Source organism: Xenopus laevis, chromosome 3L, assembly GCF_017654675.1.
Source record: "Xenopus laevis strain J_2021 chromosome 3L, Xenopus_laevis_v10.1, whole genome shotgun sequence".
Taxonomy (NCBI): domain Eukaryota; kingdom Metazoa; phylum Chordata; class Amphibia; order Anura; family Pipidae; genus Xenopus; species Xenopus laevis.
Window position 1 is genome coordinate 65467380 of NC_054375.1, and position 16129 is coordinate 65483508.

Genomic DNA, 16129 nt, shown 5'->3' on the forward strand with positions numbered 1-16129 from the left:
AAACGGTGGATCTTTCACCTATTAATTAATGTGTTTCTACAAATTTACAGACTTTGCCACCAGCATACTTCCCAACATTTTGAAAACAGAAAGAGGGAGGAAACGATTTGCCACGCGGAGTGCTGCAACATTTTTTGACCACTCCCATTTTTGTGGCCATAACCCTTAATTACTATGTTCATTTTACAAAATTTGGCAGATTATGAAAGTTTGAACACATTTCTCTGCCAAAAGCCAATTAAGTTTTAGAAACTTTGTATCTTTTTCTGGCTGTTCAGTGCAGGATATCAAAGAGTCAAAGTCGGGTAATTTCAGTAACAATCCTGGACTGCGGGCTGAGTTGTTAAAATCAAGACTGCCACGGAAAAACGGGACAGTTGGGAGGTACGCCAACAGACTAAGCTTGTTCTTGAGAAAATGCTTCCTGCAGTGTATCCAATCACATTTTGGTGGCAGTTACATGCCATGAGAAAACATCCCTTTTGGTCTCAGGCTATTAAAGAGGAGAATGGAAAAAACCATATCCTGGCTACTATGCAGAAAGTATGCCACATAAAATAATGTGAAATATGTGAAAATACTGTGCTATGCAGAAAATGACCACATAAATGAACAGATAAACAAGGATCTTAATCTTATGCATCGTATACAGTCTGTTTGAAGGAAAACATGAAGACACAATGCAAATTAGTCAGCATTGTGAATGTTATTATGTTTCTTTGCAGAACATACTGTACATTAAAGTTATCTCATGCAGATCTTACAAGACATGTTTACAGTCAGGCTCATTTACTAGTGATGGGCGAATTTATTCGGCAGGCGTGAATTCGCTGCGAATTCCCGCAATTCGCGAAACCGCCGGCTTCCGGTTTTTTGGACACCAGAACATCTTCGCCAGCGAAAACGAGACACCTTCGCCGTTTCACTAATTTTTCGCCATTTCAATAATTTTTTGCTGTTTTGCGAATTTCGCAGGAAATTCGCAAATTTTTCGGCGAAAAGCCCCAAATTCGTCCATCACTATCTTTTACTAATGCTAAATGTGCTGGAGAGGGTGCAAATTTGCACGCCTTAGGATTGATACGGAGAGCAATTGTGCCCATAGCATTAGCAGATGCAAGCTTATTAAAATCCACCAGAAGATGAAGAGAACAGTTTACCTGATCGCCATAGGTTAGAGCTCTCCAGTGCCTTTCATTCTTGGCCCTGGGATGTTCAATGGGGGTATATGCGTGCCACCTACCTCTCACCCCGCCAGCACGAAGTGCTGCAGAACACAGGCAGCGCTGCTTACAGAATGAGGTGCAACTCTTTGGATAAAAAAAGAGTGTGGCTTTTTTGCATCTTGCTGTTTGCCCCATTGTTTGTAAATAAGCCCTTTTAGATCCAAAACAAATACATGTAGTTTACCCATTTCTAGCAGTTTGAGAAACCATTATCTGTAAATAGTTGTGGAATGTAAAGCAATCTTTCATATTACTTTCCTCACTTCCTTCCTTCAGATATTTTTTATCCAAATTGGGCAAAGTACAGGGGATTATTTATGCCAGCAGATTGTATGATCATAATGAAAACACAATTCTAAATCCACAGTATTATTTAAAGGGGAACTATCGTGAAAATGAAAATTTACTATAAGCTTCATCATACTGAACTAAGAAACTATCTAAATACAATCAATGAAATATTCTGCATTGTTTCTGAAATAATCAAGTTTATCTTCACAAACCCTCTCTAAGCATCTGTTTCTCTACATTCTCTCTTCATGCAGTAGTTGGGTGTCAGGTAGTCGTTGACAGTTAAATCCAATATATCTTATAGGGGTGCTCCCTTTCCTAGCAGATGAATTAGAGCTCATTCAAATAACGGATTCCAGTACAAACAAAATCGAACAAAATAACAGCCTTTTGCCCTAATTCTGCATCTAGAGATGTGGTGTTTATACAAATGGACTGTAGATGTCACTGTGCTTAAGACTTATACTGTGCATACTTTCTAAACAGCTTGTGGTGTTAGAGTTGCTTACTGTTGAGTAATGGCTGCATGAGCCTGCTAATAAAGCACTGTTATACTCTACTCATCGTCGGCTACCAAAACATTACAAGAGAGACAGGATGACTGGCGATTTTAATAGAGTGAACCCTAATACATCTTCTAGGCAAAACGAGCCCCCTATAAGATATATTGGATCCAACTGTCAATGAATATCTGACACCCAACTCCTGCATGAAGAGAGAACTAAGAGAAACAGATGCTGAGAGAGAGATAGTGAAGAGAAACTTGATTATTTCAGAAATGGTACAGAATTTTTAATTGATTATATGTAGAAAACCTCTTATTTCAGTATGTTGAAGCTTAGATTAATTTTTAATTTTCGCGATAGTTCCCCTTTAAGTATTTAATTCGATTCTTAATCTTTCTTTGATTCACTCGTTCTCTTACTTTTCTCTCCAATCGGAGCTGTGGTTTTCCCCCACTACTGCACTCTAGGCACATGCCTACAGTTCCTATCCTAGTTCTGACCCTGATTGAAACAAATTGGTTAGCCTAGTAAAATTCCACTCCTATACACTTAGGTAAATAAAAGGCTTAAAAAGAAAAGGAAGGTGCCTAAAACATCAATCAAATGCTATTAATTCAAAAAGTGCCTAGTTGCCCATAAGAAATCCTGCATATATTACAAGTCCCTACAGTAATACACATTCATAGACCTCTCCACATCACTTCCTGTCATTTCTCATTGGCCTATCAGATTCCACCAAAGTGCATTTCACTATCCACTATTTTGGTGAAATTTTATATAGATAAATGTAAAAGGAACATAGGCCATTTTGATCACATGTTCCATCTGGGCTGTAAAATAAAGATAGGGAAACAATGTCTCTTCTTGTAAATTGGAAACTGCAGCTGGAGGGATAGGTGTTTTGATGTACACATTTTTGCTTGGGACAACATCAGCATACAAAACACCATGGATGCCATTTTCCTAGACGCTGAGAACATACTGTAGATTTTCTTACTATGTTTACTATATGCTAAAACCAGTCCTTGAATAAATCGTAGAAACTGTAACTTAGTAAAAAAATATTTATTGTATATATATTAGCAGCAAAAAATAAATATATAATAATTATATATATATATATATATATATATATATATATATATATATATATATATATATATATATATATATATATATATATATCACATTATAAAAATATATTTGTAAATACAAATTAAATATTATAAATAAATATTTCAATATAAAAAGTAATAGTGATAGTAGTATTTTTTATAATAAATGCTTGATTTTAGTATCTAGAATGATATCTACTCCTTCTATTTTGTCGCTGGAAATCTTGTTTTTGTTTTTTAATGGCATGGTTTTTCGTTTTTTCCATTATCGACAGTTCTCTCAAAACCATGAAAAGTTCTTTAATAGCAGAATGTTGGGTTGTAACATCTCCCACCTATAGAGCAAAAAATAACAGTGGATAAAATTATCTCACAGCTCAGTTCTTATTTAAAACATAAAAATTTTCATCAAAAACAGCAAATAGCTTCTTAATATGTAAACATAGGTATGTAGGTCGTTATAAAACAGTTAATTCACTGACAATATTATAAATGGCCATTTTCCTGTAACTATTAAGTAACTGTGTTGATAGTTCCCAATATCAACACAGTGGGTTTATTCACATAAATATTTCCATTTTCTCTTAATAATAGTAATAATAATGTAGGCCTTTAGGTTAATGGCACTTGGGGTTGTTCCATTTCTGAAAAGTAACTTCTAATTCAAATAATGAAAGGGTCAGTGTTTGATCTATTGTGAATCTGCCTACCATCAATTTGGAAGCAAATCTCTATAATACGTTTTATTTCAAGGCTGATGTATTTTGAAGGCTACGCTGATTTCTATAGAAACACGCAGTTCTGAATTCACATATAGTCCTACCATAAAATACTCAACCAGTCAGTCCATATACAATGCTATTTTTTTAAATACAGTATGAAAATTAACTAATAAACTAAGGGGCCGATTCACTAAGCTCGAGTGAAGGATTCGAATGAAAAATACTTCGAATTTCGAAGTATTTTTTGGGTACTTCGACCATCGAATGGGCTACTTCGACCTTCGACTATTCGACCATTCGATAGTCGAAGTACTTTCCCTTTAAAAAAACTTCGACCCCCTACTTCGGCAGATAAAACCTACCGAAGTCAATGTTAGCCTATGGGGAAAGTCCCCATAGGCTTGCTAAACTTTTTTTGATCGAAGGATTTTCCTTCGATCGTTGGATTAAAATCCTTCGAATCCTTCGATCGATCGAACGAACGTTTAGCGCTAAATCCTTCGACTTCGATATTCGAAGTCGAAGGATTTCAATTCGAGGGTCGAATTTCGAAGTATTTTTTACTTCGAAATTCGACCCTTAGTGAATCTGCCCCTAAGTGTTTACTTTGATAACCCAGTTTTACTGAATGGTGACATCATCACTTACAACAAAAGATCTTTTACAAATGTGAGCCTGCATTTGTCAAAGTACATTATGAAAAGCATGAAATCTGAAATGATACTATCAATTTCAAGTACAATACATGGAGGGGTAGTTTTATTATGTGGTATAAAAAATGGCAGAATAATTCTCCACTCATCACCAGACATCGCTGAGTAAAAAAACACAGTAAAAATCATATAATTTTTTTACTTGCTTTTTCTTTGAGCAACTTCCACCGGAACTTACTTACAAAAGGTGTTCGCATGGTGTAAAATAAAACAAACCTTGAAAAATTCACCATTTAATTGACACCGCTTTTTACACTGTTATTTTTGGAGAATTTCTTTATACACAGCACAATAAATAGGCCTCCTAGTGTTGTATTAACAGTAGCACAACATTGCTCACTCTTTCTTTTACCAGCTAGGGAACTCTGTAGAATAAGCTTATATGGGATAAAGTACAAGGGGAGGTGATAAAATAAAGATGATAAAAAAGGGCTTAAAAAACAGTGGGACACAAAAATAAAAGAATGGGGGAAAGAGGGAATACAAAAACAGATGATAACTGAAGTAAATACAGCAGTGGATAAATAACAAGAGGTACAGCAGAAGATAAATGACAAGGGGGGTAAGAAAAACATGTTAAAGAGACGCTGACACCAGAAAATAAACTTTTTTTAATATCTATCATAACATTATCTTTGAATGCTATTTATATTTATAATTTTGCCATAAAAGTATTTGCCTGATGTTTTTACATTACCTTTCTTACCCCTTTTTTTTTTATATGAGGGGGCTGCCATATTTGTGCAGCAGGAGTCCGTTAGCATTAGAAACTCTAACTGACAAGTTGAGAATAGTGATGGGCGAATTTATTCGCCAGGCGCGAATTTGCGGCGAATTTGCGCATTTCGCCGCCAGCGAATAAATTTGCGAAACGCCCGCGAAAATTCGCGTAAAAAATTCGCGTCAAAATTTTTTTCCGCACAAAACGGACGCCGGCGCCAAAAACGGGCGCCGGCGTAAAAAACGAGACGCCGGCGCCGTTTTGCGAATTTTTCGCCATTGCGCAAATTCGCCCATCACTAGTTGAGAAGGGACAGTCAGGTTGACAAAACAGTCAGGTTTAGGAACTTCAAGTAACAATTACTTACAAAAGCAGAACTATCAGTGAAAAACCATCAACATGACCTATAGGTAACTTTTCATGTAGATTAATATTTTGGAATAATTTTTATAGTGTCAGTATCACTTTAACAGGGAAACACTTAGGGGTTATTTACTAAACTCCAAATACCTGAAATTCCCCAAAATCCAAAAAATTTGTGATTTTTTTTTATAAAATCGGACTTATATAAATATAAAACCACGGCATCTCAAACCTGTCAAGGTTGCATAAAAGTCAATGGGAACAGTCCCACTGATTTTTGGTTGTGTGGGGGGTTTCAGGCAATTTCACAATGTTTTCTGAGCTTTCGGGTGAAAACTCATGAATCATGAAAATCTGAGCTTTTCCCGCAAAGGTGATTTTCGGGAAAATGTAATAATAAATAAGCGTTAAAAATTGGAGTTTGTAGCAGCCGATATTGAGATAAATTTGGACTTTGATAAATAACCCCCCTAAAAATGGGAGGAAAAGGTGTAACAATTCAGCATAAGGGAAAATAGTAAAGAAAAAATAAGTGATAGTAAAAAATCAAAACAGAAATGAGTAGACGGGATGAAGATTATCCCAAAAATTTAAGCAAGCAAAAGACTATAACAACAAGTAGGAAAGAAAGTGGAAAGAGAGGTGGAGAACAAAATCCATGGAAAAGGGGAAAGTATAACTTTGAAGGGGGAGTAGGGGGAATAAGAAAGAGGATTAGGTAGAGGATGTGTTAAATACATAAGAAAGGGGAAGCTGGATGGTGAAAGGTGGGTGGAGAGGGGCTAATGGAGAAATTGCAGGGAAAAGGATAGGGTTGGTATGAGAACAATAAAAAAACAGAAAAAAAGTAGGTAAGAAAACTGAGAGCAAAAGCACAAGAACAAAGACAGAAAAAGACAAAATAAAAGTATGGAGGGACAGTGGAACAGTAGTGAGTGGGTAGGTGTGCCCCATATGTACATGTAGTGGGCATATGTACTGGCTTTTTTTAGCTACCTTGCAACACCTCCTTCAACTTATAAACATGCTAACGGAAAACATTAATGTACCTGTATTGTCTTTAGATCATTTAGGCCTCTGAGTTTCTGGTCCATTTTCTTTAGCAAGTCATCATATAATGTATTAAGCATCATTTTGAGGTTTTTAATGCTCATTTGTAGCTTTTCATTTTTCATTTTAGAAATGGAGTCAAGAATCTTCAAATAAACTGGAACAATCTGGCTCAGTACAATTTTTTCCTCTCCTTCCTGTGGATTAAATAATTATTATTTCTCTAATTCAATTTACAGAACTTAACCATGGACTCAATTTTAAAGAAATGTCTAGTAAAACATAATCTTTTTGTAAATAGAAAATGTAATCCTAAACTCCATTTTTAAAGCAGTTTGTCCTTGGCTATTGCCAGAAGAAACAATGCATCAGAAATCAACTGTTCTCCAGTGAAAACTTCAGTAACCATAATGCTTTGCATACTTCTGTTAGTCTACTTATTTTGCAGGTCAGTTAATGAACGTGCAAGATATTGTGGGAATTGGAGTCAGTGAAGTTCTGACTGCAGAAACAATGTTGTGGTGGCAAAAACAGTAACCTTTTGGTAGAATAAAGATGAGATACTGTAAGATTTTATTTTATAAAGAAAGTAAGCTTTTTGGCTGAATTTTGTTGTGTACAGCACCTCTTAAAATTAGGTAAAAATATTATTTTCTATGCTTGAACTGATAACCAGCACTGACTTTCTCTACTATGTGTCCTTTGTTTTTAAACATGTTTTGCAATGGTTTCAGTAAAGAAAGTTGGGAATTCACTTAAATGGCAGGCTTTGTAATACTTTTAAAATAATACAAAGGCAGGGTAGTTTTAAACAGAAATAAGTGTATTTTATTCACAATGGAATTTTTCATAGAGTTTCAACAGTAGCTACTATAAACAACAATTCACAGCTTGATGTAGAAAGCTTGCTGGCTATTGGCATTCAGTTACTTGAGTATAACTTTCCTGAGCTAGCTGCTTCATTAATTTCTCTGTTAATAGAACAGTAACACCAAAAAATTAAAGTGTTTAAAATGAATGACAATATAATTTACTGTTGCCCTGCACTAGTAAATCTGGTGTGTTTGCTTCAGAAAGACTACTATAGTTTATATAAACAGCCTGCTGTGTAGCCATGAGGCAGCCATTCAAGCACAGGATACACAGTAGATAACAGATAAATTCTGAAAAATCCCATTGTATACTAAAGAGCTTATCCATTATCTGTTGTTTATCCTGTGGCGTTTTTCCTTTTCCAACTTTGAATGGCTGCCCCCATGGCTACGCAGCAGCTTGTTATATGAACTGTAGTAGAGTTTCTGAATCAAAAACACAAGTTTTACCAGTGCAGAGCAAAAGTGCATTATATTTTAATTTTTTGTTGTTACTGTTCCTTTAAAGTTGTTTGTAAGCAGGTATAGAACCTCTTTAAGAGGTGTTCTTTACTTTAAGTACACTCTCTTTTTAAAATTGTTTGTGCTTTGGACACACAATATGTAGTCATGTTCTTTGGTTTTATCACAACACAGGTGCCCTCTCAACACTTATTATTGGGCTGCATCTTAAACCACAGATTATAACACACATCTGATACCTATATGATATTAGACAAGGGGTACCATTAGCATTAGAGGGGTACCTTGCATATTTAAATAATGAGATACAGCAAATCTTGGATCCTAGCCAAGTGTTAAAGTACCTTGTCATCACAAAGAAATTGAGGTTCTCCATCTAACGTTTTATATTTTCCTGGGCTTCTATAAATGTGGGCTCCAATAATTTTGCAGGCCCAAAATTATCCCTTGAAACCTCTAAATCAATCATACTGGAACAGATTGCTCAATCATAGCACCTGCACTGGTTTCTCCACCCTTAGCAAACACAGCCTCTGTTAGTTTCCTATTCTGCTTTGTCTCATAGAACAATATAACATTCTGGGAAAGACATAACTGCCCTTTATGTTTTTCTCAGTCCCTGAGTCAGATATTCCCCCCCCCCTTGTCCTAGCCAGTGGCATGGACAATGGACTCTCGCATTTCGGTTGCAACATTCCTGCAACTGTGCCACAAAAGGTATGTGTAAATGCTCAGCAGCAATCCAAAATAAATGTATCTTAAGTTTAGCAGGAACACCAATTAGCAACATCTTCACCTTACTCTCAGTAACATGCACTCGTGTGAGAAATATTTTATTTACTATGAAAGGAAATTGCAAGTAGTAGTATTTTATTATTTCTAGAATTATTTTTCTTATTGTTATTAACATGTATTTCCCTGGCATTTAAATACCGGAGAATTTCCTCATTTGAATCAAAGAAGCTACTTGGATTAGTGATAAAACTCAGAAAGCTTTAAACTTATTTCTACTAAAATAAAAACGTATGGAGAGAAGCCAAATAAAGATATTATTTTTATTGGAGGATTTCATATTTTAAGAACATATAAAGTTTGAGAACGCTTTAGGAATTTGCAGTTTATAAGGGTTGAATGGCTTCAAAAAGCTTTATTTTGGTTTATTTCTACTAAATACTATGGGGCAAATTCACTAAGCGCCGAAGCGCCTAACGCTAGCCTCAATTCGCTAGCGTTGGGCATTTTCGTTACTTCGCAAATTCACTAACGAACGCTAGCGTAAATTCGCTAGTGTTACTTCGCACCCTTACGCCTGGCGAATTTTCACTACGGACGTAACTACACAAATTCACTAACGCGCGCAGTGTACTGAGCGCTACCTTTTACGCTAAACTTCCTTCGCCACCTCAGACCAGGCGAAGCGCAATAGAGTAGATAGGGATTGCTTCAAAAAAAGTTCAAATTTTTTCTAAGTCCCAAAAAACGCTGGCGTTTTTCTATATTATGGGTGATAGGCTGAAAAAGATCAAAATTTTTTTTGGGGCTCCCCTCCCTCCCCCCTACATTTCCTAACTCATGGCATATTAACTATACAGTGGGCACATGTGTAGGGCAAAAAAAAAATGTATTTGATGTTTTGAAGGTTTCCCAGGCATTTGTAGTGATTCTACGTATTCCTCCATTGAAATTTGAATTTGGCGCCGTATGCAAATTAACCATCGCTAGCGTAACTTCGCTTCGCGAATCAACGCTAGCGTAACGTCGCAACCTTACGCTACCCCTGTGCGCAACTTCGGATTTTAGTGCTGGCGAAACTACGCCTGGCGAAGTGTGGCGAAGTGCGGCGAAGTGCGGCGAAGTGCGGCACTGGCGAAACTACGCCTGGTGAAGTGCGGCGAAGTGCGGCGCAACTATGAATCTTAGTGAATTTGCCCCTATATATCATGACCTGAATGAATGGAAACCTTCATAGACAGGTACTTGCACTTGATCCTTACTAAACTGCATGAAATCATATTGGAGGCAAACATTGGGCTTAATTAATGTTTACATGATTTTTAGCATACCTAAGGTATGATGATATAAATTACAGAAAAATCCCTGTAAAAGCCCAAATCCTAAGAATTCCAGATATTAGATCATATACCTGTATAAATTGCACTGAAGAGAACCGTGCATTGCCTAAAAGTTGAAGTAATGAAAAATGCAGATCTATGCTTTTACTGGCAATCTGATTCCCCATGTGTGCAGCTGAAGTGGTCTCAAAACCAGTTGTTGGGCCTGGGGTTTAAACAGAAAGATCTGCTCATGTGTGGCCAGCAACTGTCAAAGTGTTTCAATTAAATATTAATTGGTTTCAATGAAAATCAACACATACCTCTTTCCAAGAGTCAAAAAACTTCTTAAAAACAAGTCCGTTATTTTTATCCTCATGGTCAATGGAGTTCTATAAACATTTAAAGGAAGAAATTAAAAATAGATAAAAAGCAATAATGTGGCATCTCAGTGTGTTCTTGGATGATCGATCAAATAATTTTCACACAATGGGCATATGCCAAGATTACAAGACCGTTTAAAACAAAAAAAACTAGAACTTATCGAATAAATATAATTTGCTGGACTGAATTGACTTCCATCAGGTTGAAAACAATTGAATATGTAATGTTCTTGTTCATTTAGGCAATTATAACCTAAATCAGTACTGTCCAGCTGTTCCGCAGCAGTGGGTGAATTAGATGACTTACTACGTGTTTATGAGCAAGATTATATAAAAATGACAAAGGTATACAGAGCGGTCTATGCAGCACATAGGCAGGTAAAAATACCTTGTGAGGGCCACATCCAGTTAGTAGGCCTCCAACAAGACAGTCCTTGACTAAATGATTTAAACTCAAAACCCATTCCTTACATAGTTATAAAGGTATGGGATAGAAAACACATTATCCAGAAAACTCCAAATTATGGGAAGGTCGTCTTCGATAGACTTCATCTCAAATAAATAATTCAAAATTTTAAAACATATTTCATTTTTCTCAGTAATTAATAAGAGATCCAAATTACGTAAAGACCCCATATCCGTAAAAACCCCAGGTGTCCAGCTTTCTGGATAACAGGTCCCATACCTGTAGTATACTATGAATACTGGTTCTGAAAATGCTCACTGTTCAAATGCTTAAAAAGCAACTCTTCATAGTCCATTATTTTCAACAATGGTTTAACATGAGAAAGATAAAATAATTCATTTTGCATGCAATTAATTAATGGAAATAGAAGCTCAATAAATTCATTGCCTTTGTACAATCTGGATGAATCTGCTCTAGGAATGATTGTAGGCCATGCTATGGCCTGGCAGTGGATGACATTTTTTTTAAATTTCCAAGGGCCACAACCATTGCATGTTGCTTTGGGATAGATATCTGCCATCATCAAATCTTCCCATGACAGTGATTCTGTATTCTGTGACTCAGAACGATGCATAACAAATTTACACTGCATGCAAGGGTTGGAGTTTTAGAATAAGTTACATAGCAGGTAGCAAAATGGCTAACAATTCGCTTAGCAAGCTCACTGCATGGAAAATTGCTCTCAATAATTAATATAAAAAATGAAAGCAATGTATAGAACCGTTTCTTTTTCTAGTTTACATAGACTTAGCCCTCACTGCCCTCTGCATTGTCTGCTCAACTTCCTGTTTAAATCTACATTTTCGCATCTTAACAATTAAAGACACACAACAGAATTGTGTTTTTTTTTGTTTTCAGGGTCATTATTGTTTACTAAAGAAATTGTACTTAAGTAATTCAAAGTTGGTCCAATAACATCCCAGCAGCAGCAACAAACAGTAAAAGGAAGAAATGCATACAATGCAAACAGTGGTGTGAGAAGAAATGCATACAAAGTTAAACAAACATACTTACAAAATATTTCCTCAGTTCTTCAGTGGCAGTGCTTGCATCCTTTAGATTGACAGAATATCCAGAGACGTGTCCAACCCAATAAAGAATGACACAGAAACAGAGCAGCCTATATGATTGTCTCATTGTCTCTTATTTAGGATTGTGTTTCGTCGTAGTGATAAAGTTAGTGTATTATCAGGTCCAGGTTACTGAACTGATCTTGTTCTCTTTAAGAAATGAATGTCTTTCATGTTCTGTGCAGGTGATATTTATACTCAGATGCAAATGTCAAAATTACTCATTATTCACATGCCTCAGAGGAGGCGATGGTGTTAGATAGGAGGTGTGATGCTGCTTTGGTTTGTGGGGTTTTCGGCTTGTTAGCTAATGTTTCCTCTAAATGACATGACAAATGACACCATATGCCTGTCCAGCTATGCATCAATAGATCCCTAGAAAGTCCAAACACCTTTTGCACACTTCTAGAACTCCATAAACTCCAAATGGGCATTCTTTTTAAATAAGTACTTTGAGACAGGGGTCACTTCAGATTTCTTGTTGATGCAGTTACAAAAAAAAAAACCATGATTAGCCACAAGCAATTGTGGTAAAGCAAAATCATATAGATGGTACATCAATTTATATAAGCACTTAAAAAAAGCATTCTATATGCACAGCTGAAAAATAATTTTACTGTGTTAGGTAGCAGATCTGCAGTTTTGAACTAAAGTAAAAAAAAATAAAACATGAGCGATATTAGCAGATTAACAGCAAATCTCATAGACATAATACAAAGCAATCTTTCATAACAGTGTGGTCCCTGTTATGTTTTCTGTAGCCGAGGATGAGTAGAGTATAACAGTGCTTTATTAGCAGAGTCATGCAGGCATTACACAACAGTAACTTTCACTTTCACTTTTAAGCTACCAGGAAGTATGCACAGTATAAGTATGAGCACAGTGACATCTACAGGCCATTTGTATAAACACCACAGTCCCTTCATCAGAGAGTTTACAATGTAATGCTAACAGTATAAATATATATATATATATGTATATATACAATCAAAGTGTAATTTTCTGTTTTCTAGGGAACTGGACATTCTAGGGAATTGTAAGAAGAAATTCTGAAAGTGCAGGAAGAATGCATGGTTTCTTTAATGACAACTTTCCAAAATTATGACGTAATATGTGGGAAAGCCAATTTAAAATCCAGGAAATGCTCCCACTGATATGCATTAGAACATTAAAGGACTTAAAAAAACAAAAGTAAAATTACTATGAAAAAAGGAGAATGATAGCCTATTTCTCTCAGACACCTAATTTGTGGCATAACTCGAATACAGAACATGCACAAAAAAATGGGCATCGTGCCTATGTGTTTTCTGTGCGAATAATTTAGTCCTGTGCTGCATTTATAAATAACTCTCAGTAAACTTCTGACATATTGGGGTCTGCCTGTAGGAGGGGAGTAGTAAAAAAAACAGTGTGACATGAAATAAATTACTTTTAATGGCTAACTTTATTTTACAGTGCTGCAAAATATGTTGGCATTCTAAAAATACATGTTAATAATATTAAAAACTCTATAGAAAACAGCTTTCAAAGACTGTAAAAAGAAACTGCAAATATTTTGACACACCAAAGTAAGGCCCATCATTTCTGTAATAGTTAAGGGTTGATGAGAAGGGTGAACGCAAGGGATCCTTAAGCCTCTAATAAAAAGCAGAGGCAGTTACTTATAAGACACCTGAGAATTAGTAAAAAAAAAAACTCTGCCAATTGACCATTGACTAAAGAGATCCTACAAGCCAAATTCCATACTAGAAACTAATAAAGATGACCTGGATTTTTTGGAAACTAACAACATACTTACACACTATGGGTCAGATTCAACTATAAAATAAATAAATTTGTAGAGTTTTCAAGTGTTAACTCATACAATAACGTTTCTCGATTTGAATCTGGCCCTATGTACTATAAACCACCAAATGTATTCTTAGTCATAATTATTTTTTAGCTGGCAATGTTAAATTCGTATAGAAACAGAAGCTTCCATAGGGAAGCTGGGACCATAGTATGCAAAACTGGGGCTTCTTTGCCTCCTGTTTTACTAAACCTTTGGTCTATTTCTGCAATATTGCTTGAATTATTTAATTAATGTCACACAGAGAACAACTTGCATAACATAATATGCAATTGATAATTAAGCGATACAAGCATCGTTATACCAGAAGCCAAAAAAGAACAAAAAACGACATATCATAGGTGGTATAGTCCTCAACCAATATATATCAGAAACTTCATGGTCCTTAGTCAGGCTTATTTGGTATGTACCTTGATTCAACTTTTATTGATGTTTTAATGGGTTTTAACAGAGACAGTACTTGGGCACTGTGGCAAAAATACTGGTTTTCAAGATACAAGGCTGATTAGAAATACAGGTATGGGATCCATTATCTGGAAACCAGTTATCCAGCGTTCCAGAATCAAATAATGAACATTTAAAAAAATGATTTCCTTTTTTTCTACTGTGATAAAACAGTACCTTGTACTTGATCTGAACTAATTATTAGTAGTTAGTAATTCCACTAATAACTAATAATTATTAGTAGAATTAAGGAATAGATATACAAATTACGGAAAGATCCCTTATCTGAAAAAGCACCAGGTCCCAAAAATTCGAGATAACAGGTCCCATACCTGTACTTTCTGATTCAGATAACATGAAAACATAGAAACAAGTGCATTTTGCTCCAGAGTGCTAACCAGTCTATTAAAGAGGTTGTAGAGTATTTCTATCTATATTCTTTTCTAAGCTTTAGTTCTCTTTTAAGACTATATTGATGCAGGCAGAAATATTTTTTCAATGGTGGAGGAGGAGAAATAGAACACAATCCATATTCATTTGGCTCTTGCTGAATATAGGCATACAAAAAACCCTTTCTATATTGATATCTGGCCTAAGCTGCCATGTTTCTACTCATCTGTATGGATTTCTTCCTTTTGAGACCATCTAAAACAACATTAAATCAAAATCCTAAAATGAGTCCACTATTAACGCAGTATATAATTATGGGCCAATGAAATATATCCTTCCTAGCTATGTGACAATTCTCTGATTACCGAATAACTAAACATTTCTTACTTTTGTGCCTAATTTTATGCACTATTCTGTTCTGTTCTGTAAAAATGCTGATATTTATAGGGATACTGTCATGGGAAAAAAACATTTTTTTTCAAAATGAATCAGTTAATAGTGCTGCTCCAGCAGAATTCTGCACTGAAATCCATTTCTCAAAAGAGCAAACAGATTTTTTTATATTCAATTTTGAAATCTGACATGGTCATGTGACTTGTGCTCTGATAAACTTCAATCACTCTTTACTGCTGTACTGCAAGTTGGAGTGATATCACCCCCTTCCCTTCCCCCCCCCCAGCAGCCAAACATAAGAACAATGGGAAGGTAACCAGATAGTAGCTCCCTAACACAAGATAACAGCTGCCTGGTAGATCTAAGAACAACACTCAATAGTGAAAACCCATGTCTCACTGAGACACATTCAGTTACATTGAGAAGGAAAAACAGCAGCCTGCCAGAAAGCATTTCTCTCCTAAAGTGCAGGCACAAGTCACATGACTAGGGGCAGCTGGGAAATTGACAAAATGTCTAGAACAATGTCTGATTTCAAAATTGAATATAAAAAAATCTGTTTGCTCTTTTGAGAAATGGATTTCAGTGCAAAATTCTGCTGGAGTAGCACTATTAACTGATGTGTTTTGAAAAAAACATGTTTTCCGATGACAGGATCCCTTTAAAGATATAGTTAAATTTTAGGAATAAAGATGAAATATAAACAAAAGCTAGAAGTGACCTTATATGCAAGTGCATTACTTTCTCTTTAAAGGAATAGTTCAGTGTACAAAATAAACTGGGAAAATGGATAGGCTGTGAAAAATAAAAAATGTACAGGATGCAGGTATGTCCCATGTAGACCCACTTCAGGTCACTGATTGGTTACTGACAGGTAACAGGTTAGAGAGCTGCAAAGGAGGACATAATATTCTGGTTGTTATGTTTGACATCCATTTTGTGGCTAACTAACTATATTACTATATTATTATTAACTATATAACTAACATTATTTATTTCGCATAGCCTATCTATTTACCCAGGTACATTTTTACACAGAATT

General features: G+C 35.6%; 1 protein-coding gene across 1 annotated transcript; it reads right to left on the reverse strand.

Moving 5' to 3' along the window:
- Positions 1–3300: 3300 nt before the first annotated feature.
- On the reverse strand, positions 3301–12151 carry ifng.L (interferon, gamma L homeolog). Its single transcript, XM_018251706.2, has 4 exons — positions 11956–12151; positions 10416–10484; positions 6707–6904; positions 3301–3473 (listed from the first exon to the last, which is right to left on the reverse strand). The coding sequence occupies exons 1-4, from the start codon at positions 12076–12078 to the stop codon at positions 3315–3317; spliced, it is 549 nt and encodes a 182-aa protein (XP_018107195.1). The 5' UTR covers positions 12079–12151; the 3' UTR covers positions 3301–3314.
- Between the last annotated feature and the right edge of the window lie 3978 nt (positions 12152–16129).

Excerpts from the sequence above, each read along its gene's own strand:
- ifng.L (XM_018251706.2), bottom strand. The coding sequence starts at position 12,078 with ATGAGACAATCATATAGGCTGCTCTGTTTCTGTGTCATTCTTTATTGG. Across the intron at positions 10,485-11,955 it reads AAGAACTGAGGAAATATTTT|AACTCCATTGACCATGAGGA; the intron begins GTAAGTATGTTT and ends AAATGTTTATAG. Across the intron at positions 3,474-6,706 it reads ATGATCTAAAGACAATACAG|GTGGGAGATGTTACAACCCA; the intron begins GTACATTAATGT and ends TTTGCTCTATAG.